Below are 9,339 nucleotides of genomic sequence, written 5' to 3'. Positions count from 1 at the left end.
AAAACAGAGTCAAAAAGGGGACCTGATAGATGCTCAGCATCACCACAGCTTCCCTTGTACTGTACATTTTTTTGAATGGTGAGACTATTCACCTTGGAAGTACAGAAAGTTCAAATTCATGCTTTTACTCAATTTCGCCTCTTAATTAATTATCTAAATGTTTTTGGACACACCTCTGACGATGGATTTCTTCACGTTTTTGGATGCATTTGCCGTATTTGACCATTTGGTGTCGCACATGGACCACAGTTTGATAGCAGTGTGCCTAGTGGACACCAGGTGGCTGGGATTATCTGGTTTTGGAGCCGGCCGTAGCGCTCTGTAGCTAAACCTGCTATATACTGAATACGCACAGTGGCCTACACAGGCCCATACACAGATCAACAGCTGAGAGCAGCCACGAGGCGCTACAACTGTTTCAGCACTGTTCACCCCTTTACAGACTCCCTGCTGTGCAATAAGAATCTGTCGGCACATTCAGTGTGTGTGAGTGTAAACAGTCTCTATTTTATCTGCCTGCCTAAATCTTCTGTAACTGTAAGCAGGCCATATAGCATGTTGTACCCAGAAGCAGGGTAGAAATAATAATGAGCAGTGACAGCAGCTTGCAGCTGTCACATGTGTGGTGAGAGGGCCTCAAGTCATGTTCCCTAACAGCTTTCCTGTTACACGGATGTAGACGACACATCCATGATATGACCCAAGGTTGGAGGGGGAATTTTCTAAACATGACTGTCACCTTTCACTAGATTCAAATAGACAAGGAAGAGGAAAGCATGACGTTTAAAGGTGAAGGAATGATCAGGGTTAGCAGGAGGCTGCGTCACCTTCAGGGACAAGCTGCCTGGTGTTTCTTCAGAGTATAGTGCGGAGGTCAGCTGCTGCTGCCCTGTGTTTGCCTGACTGTCCTCCATAGCAAGGCTCATCCAGTAGGCCAAGACTGCCTTAGATACAGGGGATAAAAGGCAGCACAGAAGACACATATTTGTTTATTTGCATTTCTGTGCTGCTCTGATCATTTCCACAAATAGGCCTACTTGTGCCTGACAGTCCGACCCCCCGCTGTCTCTTGTGGGGGAAACTCTGCCATTCACACCTCATTGTAGGCCTACAGTTTGTGTTTGTGTGTCTTTTAGGATTTGATGGCAGTGGTTTGTACACACCAGCCATATTCTTATGTCACTGGGTCTGTCAAAGCACATAATCCTTCTTATATAATATATTTTTTTTTACCCTGGATGGGACCTAGAGAGTACGTGCGAGATGAAGCAGCTGTATCTAAATAAAACAGGAACAGGCAGCGATGCATGTTTGCCTCCAGAGCATACTATGATGCCACAACTTTCATTGCATCCACACCAAGGCAAGGGCCTTCAGCTGGGCGAGCTTCTTTGCGTTTAACCATGTTATGCTTAAGTAAACAATATACATCTACCAGTTTCGGTGATGAGTCATTCTTCATGCAAGCAGCTAATGAAAACCTGGCTAACCATTTTTTTTTCTTTCCCAGCAGACTGAAGTCAGCTCCGTTTGACTTGATGTACTATATTCAAATGCAAGTTGCCACACAAGATTACGCAGACATAAAAAAAAATGTACCCATTTGTCTCTTTTCAACATATACCACAGAGGATGGTTTGTCAAAGCTGCTTTAGAGTTGTATATTTAAATTCAAATTATAGAGCTGCCTTATATCCATTCTTCCAGACAGCTTTTTACACCATTAACTATGTACATTATATGTGCTCTCCCTGCACAGACTCATGGACAAGTTATTAAAAAAAAATGTTTATTGACATCAGAAGCAATTTAAATTTCAACAATAAACCAGGCTTTTTTTCTTACTTTTGCTATTACAGTGGTACGTAAAGATCAGTAAAACAACCGTGATACGTCAAATTCGATAACATGTCATTTAAAATAATAACACACAGGAAAAGGTGGAAAAAAAGGAAGAGAAACACTCAGATCAAACTCAGAACGTTTTTTATGTGCTGTGCACCTCTAACTAGGGTAATTACTGAAGGCCCACCCCTCTACACTGTACCAGGCCGGATAGTGGTCTAGGAACTATCACTGGAAATAATAAGACTGGCAGAAAGATACAGATACGACACTTTTGTAGTGTTAACTATACAAAAAAGGAGAAAAAAACTGTACAGCATAAAAACAACTGATATACACAGCCTTTTTTGATGTTTTTTTTACCCCTTGGATACTAACGTATTTTCTTTCAGTAAGTGAAGTGTGTACAAGGGGGTTAAATGCTTTATAAACAAGAAATTGACCACTATATATGTCACCATCTAATCATCATCATCATCGAAGTCGTCGTCGTCATCGTCTTCCTCATCATCATCGTCGTCGTCGTCGTCTTTTTTCTCCACCTTGGCCGGGGCTTTTGCTGGTGCTGCAGCGCCGGTTTTGCCCTTAGCACGATAGGCTGCAACATCCTGTATTGGAGTAATCAAAATGTGAATCTAATATTGAGACTTGAGCTGTCATTGGGCTTTAAAGATTACGACAAAGCATGATTCATCATTCGTTTGAGTTAAGTCCTCTGGTAGCATCGATGCAACAAATACCCATTTCCTTACCTTCTCATACTTCTCCTTCAGTTTAGCGGCCTTCTTCTCGTAGGGCTGCTTGTCCTCTGAAGAGGTGCCGTTCCACATCTCGCCCAGCCTCTTGGCAACATCTCCAATGGTCAGACCAGGGCTCTCACCTTTCACCTTAGGGCGAAAATCTGCGCAGAAGATGAAGAAAGCGGATCTGGGGAGGAAAACCAGAAAAATATTCATTTTTTATTTATCTATACGTCATAAAAACATTGTTTTTTAATTTGCCTTTGCATTATTGGTTTGTTTGACTCAAATTAAAGTCACTTTTAACATTAACACGAGGTTGGGATTACTTACGGGGGTCTCTTGGGGGCATTGGGGTCCTTGAACTTCTTCGTCTTGCCTGCTCCCCTGGCAGGCACGTAGTTCACCATCTCCCTCTCATAGCGGACTTTGTCCTGCCTTGCCAGGTCCTCAAACTTGCCCTTCTCCTTGGCAGACATTGTCTGTAACCACAGGGAAAACTGGATTATTGTACTATTCCTATCTTTTAATTTGACTGTTTTAAACAGATCCCTTAAGTTAAGTGAGGGACTGAGTTACCACCAGCTAACTTAATCCAAATTATGTGAATGGGTTTTAAAGATGGGTGGACCCCTGAACAATATTTGAATTAAAAGTAAAAGAACCCGTTATAACAACCATCGGACTCTTACCTTCCAGCGCTCAGAACACTTCTTGGAGAACTCGGAAAAGTTCACAGAAGCCTCAGGGTGTTTCTTCTTGTGCTCCTCCCGACAGGTCTGGACAAAATACGCATAAGAGGACATCTTGCCCCTCGGCTTGGTCGGATCTTTCCCCATTATGACGGCAGTATCTACAAAGGAAATATATTGAAAAATAAAATAAAACCAGGGGGGACAAAAACCTTAAATAAAAAGATCTAAAACCCTAATGTATTTGTGGACATGTTTAATTATCCATTTACACTGTATTAGAAATTAAAATAATTAAGAAAGTATTATTCATGTAAAATCTGAATATTTCATTCCCACCTACCATGCATACCTGTACTCTACTAGAGACATCAATATGTGATACCTATAGTAAGTACTTATTGTGACCCACCCTCTTTGCTGTCAAACTACACAAGTTAAGACTCATCAATTCAACCTGCCAACATAATGAGGCAAATGCTTATTAAAACAGCTGTTTTGACGACAATGACGACATCGTTACTGTGCCCTTTAAATAAAAGAGCAAGGGACTCCAATTGTCGTGGCTTTAAACTGACCAGACCCCATTACCACGGATTTCTGATTTAAATCATATAGACAGGTCTATAAATATATTTTCCTGCAGCGATTAACTCCCCGACCATCTTCCTATGATTCTGCAAAAGTTCCCCCCCCCCCACCACCACCCAAGTACAACTAACATAAGCTCAGCCCTGTGTGGGACCGCGAAAGCGTCAACACAATATGACTCGTTTTTTTTTTTTTTTTGTTAAGAGGAAAAAAAAAAAAAAAACACTCTCAGACATGGTTTGCAATAAAAATAGACCTCCAGGAAACTCCCCATTTCATTCGCGTTCATGTTTTAATGAAACAAATAACTTTGACACAAAAAGACACAAATATGAGATAAAGTCGTTATTTATTGAAAATAAAACACTTAAAACTGTGTTTAATGTGATTCAACACTTCAGCACTTTAAGTGTTAATTTTGCCTTATTCTGAAAATGATTCTTCATCTTCATCCAAAATCTTAAAAACTGATAAAATTTGTCGCCGTGTTTGCCTGTTTAACGCCACTGTAACTCCATGTAAAGCTCCGTCGACTGAAGTAGTAATGGCGCATAGGCTTTCGTTGAGGAAAAGGAGGTCAACAACGACGGCAATATTTCTTCTTCCATTTTGTGAGAATGCCTTCTTCATGAAAGAAAGTCCCCATCAAATGTCTCCTCACGCCCCCTAGTTCGCTTTGCAACACGACAAATACGTCTGGAAATCCGGTGATCTTGGCAAAATATTTCCCCGATTGAAACCTATTGCACTAGCCGGTTTGTATGGTAATACATTGGGTCTGTGCTGTGTCTATGAGCGGGCTGTGCTACTGCCTTGGTTTCTATGAGCTCCTAATGGCCGCTCGTCTTCATCCACTAACATGGAGAATATGGCTCCTTCTCTTTGTGTCAGCGCACAGCCATTGCACTGCATGCAATAGAGGGCAGAGCGACCGCAGCGACCACTTCATTTCAAGCCCCAAATTGAGACTGTTAACAGCATCGGAAAAACCCAGAAAAGGCGTCGTTCGAAAGACGAAAGATTGAACTTTATTTTGTCGTCGTTACATTTAATAGTTACGCGTTGGTTTCTCGAGAAAACACGGTTAGAAAAAGTTGAGCTGAACTGCGCCTCTGTCGCTGGCTTCCCTTTGCCTTGCCTCCTATGCGAATACAGTCAGCCATTACAGTAAAGCGCAGATCGTGAGGTAATTTTTTCACCGTCTTGTTGGGTGAATTATTTGCAAACAAACACACGTACGTGTAGGTTTTCAGCCTGTCTTTCTTTTTCTTATGTTTTAACATTTTTTAATGTCCGTATGGAAAACCGCTATCTTCCGATGACAGGCATTCAGCTTCGCAGTGCAGTGCAATGCAATGCCAATGCCAAGCTAGTGGTAAGTCTCCTACCATTGTCGCTAACCGTGTTGTCCGCTAGACATTCCTGAATTTTAACGCGATAAATACCATTTGATTCGACTCCATTTTGCACAAATGACTCGACAGTAGTTTACAAAATTATTCCTATTTGACACAATCAAAAGTTTTCGTCGAATTTCGTCAAGGTTAATATTTTTTTCTTCCTTTTTTTTAAAGAGCGTCTGGTCCACACTCCCTGACAGGGCAATGTAACGCTGCCTGCCCAGAGCCGGCTATTTTTTTTGTTGTTTTTTTTTTTCCATGGTTCCTCGCAAGAAAATCATTTCTATACAGTAAGATGTTTAACAATCAATCACAGCAATCACATAATTATAATATTTAAAAATGTTATCGTCATTTTCATCATTATGAACACTTGTGAATTTGCGTGTGTGATACTTACCAAGGGACTATCGCTGGATCTCAATGCTCTGCAATGGCTGTATGTGAGGGAACAGTGGCGATACGCAGTGTCTTCAGTCTTCAGCTCTCTAACATTACTCTCGGCGGGGCTCAAACGCCATTGGCCAGCGCCCAGTCTGGCGCTCCTCTGGTTGGCCAGAGGCTTTTCATTGTCCTAATAGAAGACGAAGGCTCATTGGCTGCCTTTTGTGAAACGTCACTGAAGTTTTCTGAGGCGCGTGGATACAAAATATTTCTGTCAGAGCATGCTGTAGCTGGTAGTAGTGTAGTGTGTTTGCCATAGTATTGAATTCACTACGTTGAGCACAGTGTACAGTAGGCAAGTTAAATGAATGAGACAACGTGGAGCGCTTGTAGTCAGTGAACCGGGTGGCTGTAAACTGTTGTGCGACAGTGTTGGATGGGCTGTCCCCCTCTTCATCAACTAGCCCCATTGTCCATTCTCCTCAATACACGGGAGCTTATTTGCAAATTATGACTTTTAAAACGTATCAGAAGAACATCGCGTAATCGCGTGCAAATGACAGAAGACGCACTTGCCCATCCCATACGGGATAATTAGGCACTGGATATGACATTTTAAAGAATTTGGCATGGAGTTTGAATGCAAGCACAATAGCATTTCAGTCTATACAATGCCTTTTAATTGCCGTATAAGTCTGAATTTACCGTTTTCGCCCTTTATGAGAAGGAGACTATCACTACATGGCATTATCACACCATTGTACTGCTAGTCTTCCCCACAAGCACACTTAATTATCACTATTAATGAGGCACTCATTTGATACTTAGGCAATATTTACATAAAAGCCAGCATTTCTTCTGAAGACAGAGACGTCAAAAGTGATATAGGTAGGTATCATATAGGTAGAATATGCCTCATGATTGATGGTTTTACATTTTCTTGGCACAGTCAATATTTTATGTCTCTGTTTTTTTGTTTCATATTCTAACTGAAATATGAAAATATTCTGTAACACAGTTTAAATTCCGCTTTAGCTGAAGTTAGTAGATAAAGCATTCATATGACAGACGGATTTTGTAATTTAGTGCCAAAAATAATTAATTTTTTATCAAGTAGACAGAGGGAAGTATAGGCCTATTGGTAGAAAGACTGCTTGTAGGCTACTTCACATACTATATATCTGTACAGGTCTATATTGTAGCTTTTTTTGTCAGCTGGCACACCTATAAATCTCAAAACATTATTTTGTGCACTAAAATAAAATAGAAAACAAAACACTAATGAGAAAACAAATCAGTTTATTTTTAAGCAGTTAATTTTTTTTCGCCCAACCAAAATGTTGTATTGAGTTCTTTCGGTATTAACTCATATATTTCTCATCCGGACAATTATAACTAATTTGATTATTTCATAGAGATAACCAAATGGAATTTGGAATAAGTCTTATTGGCACATTTTCAGCATTTTTGCCCTCATGTTTAAACAAATGCAACATTTCATTGAACTATTTGTTGTGCTTGCTGTTCTACAGCCATTAGCTCTGCAAAGGGATGTCAGTAGGCTACAGCTATTCAAGATTCAATATTAACTTTATTGTTTCACAAAGGGATTTGTCTTGGGCTCTTCACCCATTCTGCTGCCATAGAAAGACAACAATCAACATCATTCACATTAAACATGAAACAATGAACAACACAAATTAAGAATAGCCTATAAATATAACATCAGGTTGTTAAAATACCAGGGCAAAAATGCAGAGACATATTATAGTCCAGTGCCTATATCCTGTCTCATTGCTGCTATTTATAAGCCTTATAGACACAGGGATGAATATTTTTTTCTTACCAGAGGGCAGAAGCTTGTATTTTGCATGTAGAACATGTTATGTGATGTGATTATTCACTACAGAGCTCAATTATTATGGTTTGGCATAGCATTTCCTGTGCACGATGCTATCAAACAATCTATACTCCAATGAGTTTGATGACAGTCTGTAGTGATGTAACAACTATCGCTGTTAAACTGTGTCTATATGATATCTCTTGAACTGTTAAACAGATACAGGTGCTCTGTAAGATCACTTGTATGATTTAACACAGTATTTGCTAAACCTGTAAAGATTACAGAAGTGCAGTTGCCTATTTTTAACATACACAGTTTGAGCAGTTAAGAATGCTGACTTTTTTGACCCAGTTTTCTTATCTCTGACAAAATGTTAAGTTGTAAACAGAGGAATAAAGGCAAGACTTTTTCATTTCAAGGATTTAAAAAAAAATCTGTGATAAGGCCTTCTTTGTCCAAATTAAAGGTAATGTAATCTGAATTTAGAGCCTTGTTTGTGTGTTTAAATATAGATGTGGGGGTTGGAGGACCAAATATGAGGGAAATGCAAATGTTTATTATGGTTTTTCAAAATGTAGTCCAGCCAGCAGTCATATGCCCATTTAGGATACTCTTATATACTCAAGGAATGATCCATTATTTCAGCATACAGTTAGTGATGAAATAGGTATCTAAGATGCTTCTGCTTAGCAGCTAATACAGAAACAAAGAAAAAATGGCTGACACATAGTTTATTCTTATCCATGAATTAAGGAAGGGAAGGGTGAACTGATTCCAAATGCCAATCACAACCCAGACTCAGGCCACATGTCTGCCTGTGATGCTGCCTGTCTGAGTCTCATTTTGCATCAGGAGATGCCACGGCAGAAAGCTATAGCCTGCTCATGAGGCTAGGAGGCGGCCGGTTTATGCATTCTAATGAGCACTCCCTGGGAAAAATATGCAAATTCATTTTGTCATCAAGAGGAAAATAGAGGACAGGAGAGCAGTAGATACAGGAGGGGCTTAATGGAGGAGGGCACATGCAAGAGGCGGGATTGGGTGGAGGGAGATCTGAGTGTGTGCGTCTGTTTATGTGTGTGTATGTGTGTGAGAGATGGGAGGCTAAAGGAGCAGAAGGTGTATTATGGAAGCAGAGTGAGGGACATATGAAACCCCACCATCTAGTCAAATCCACTCTAATTTTTCTCTCAAAAAGACACACACGCTTGGTTAAAAAAAAAAAAATATATATATATATATATATATATATATATATAAAAAGAAGCATCAAAACAGATTTGATTATAGTCTGACTGGTTACGGGTAATGCCTTATTAAATGTGTGTTTTGATCATCTTTTAGGAGTAGATGCTTCTACTCATACTATAACCACTACTACTTACAAGATAATTAATATTATTAACAATGATGACAATAATAACAATAATTATGATAATAAAATAATTATGAATTTGTATTATTAGTAGAAGCCTACAATTAAAGCTAACATTATTATCATGAATACATTGTTGAAAATAATAACTATATAACTATATATCCCATGATTCTTACTTGCTGTTAATCTGTATATTTCACACTTCAGTAACAAAGCTGATAAAAAATGTCATGTAGATATAAACAGGTTTAGGCCTATTAAAAAAATGAAGATTGCAATGACACTTATTTTCGGGTTTGAATGCATCTTAAAATATATCAAGTTTGTGTACTCTCGACTGGTGCTGATTCCATTGGTAGTGCAATATCAAACAAACGTCAGTAACGTTACAATCATACACCGTAAATATTAACCCGTGCACTTGTTGCGGTTCACTTCAGTTACCATGTGGGAGGCAAGCGGAACC

General features: G+C 39.4%; 1 protein-coding gene across 1 annotated transcript; it reads right to left on the bottom strand.

The window, feature by feature from the left end:
* Window positions 1-1,772: 1,772 nt before the first annotated feature.
* Window positions 1,773-5,819, bottom strand: hmgb1a (high mobility group box 1a). Its single transcript, XM_061055063.1, has 5 exons — window positions 5,669-5,819; window positions 3,278-3,438; window positions 2,919-3,067; window positions 2,598-2,772; window positions 1,773-2,453 (listed from the first exon to the last, which is right to left on the bottom strand). The coding sequence occupies exons 2-5, from the start codon at window positions 3,422-3,424 to the stop codon at window positions 2,307-2,309; spliced, it is 618 nt and encodes a 205-aa protein (XP_060911046.1). The 5' UTR covers window positions 3,425-3,438; window positions 5,669-5,819; the 3' UTR covers window positions 1,773-2,306.
* Window positions 5,820-9,339: the final 3,520 nt, after the last annotated feature.

Source organism: Labrus mixtus, chromosome 14 (assembly GCF_963584025.1).
Source record: "Labrus mixtus chromosome 14, fLabMix1.1, whole genome shotgun sequence".
NCBI classification, from domain to species: domain Eukaryota; kingdom Metazoa; phylum Chordata; class Actinopteri; order Labriformes; family Labridae; genus Labrus; species Labrus mixtus.
Note: the sequence above shows the minus strand (reverse complement) of the source record. Positions and strands in the feature narration are given on the sequence as shown.

What these genes read in the sequence shown, in the direction of transcription:
- hmgb1a (XM_061055063.1), bottom strand. Translation starts at nt 3,424, where the DNA reads ATGGGGAAAGATCCGACCAAGCCGAGGGGCAAGATGTCCTCTTATGCG. An exon ending in AATGCCCCCAAGAGACCCCC is followed by an intron (nt 2,773 to 2,918) that starts GTAAGTAATCCC and finishes TTTCCTCCCCAG; the next exon opens with ATCCGCTTTCTTCATCTTCT. An exon ending in TGAAGGAGAAGTATGAGAAG is followed by an intron (nt 2,454 to 2,597) that starts GTAAGGAAATGG and finishes ACTCCAATACAG; the next exon opens with GATGTTGCAGCCTATCGTGC.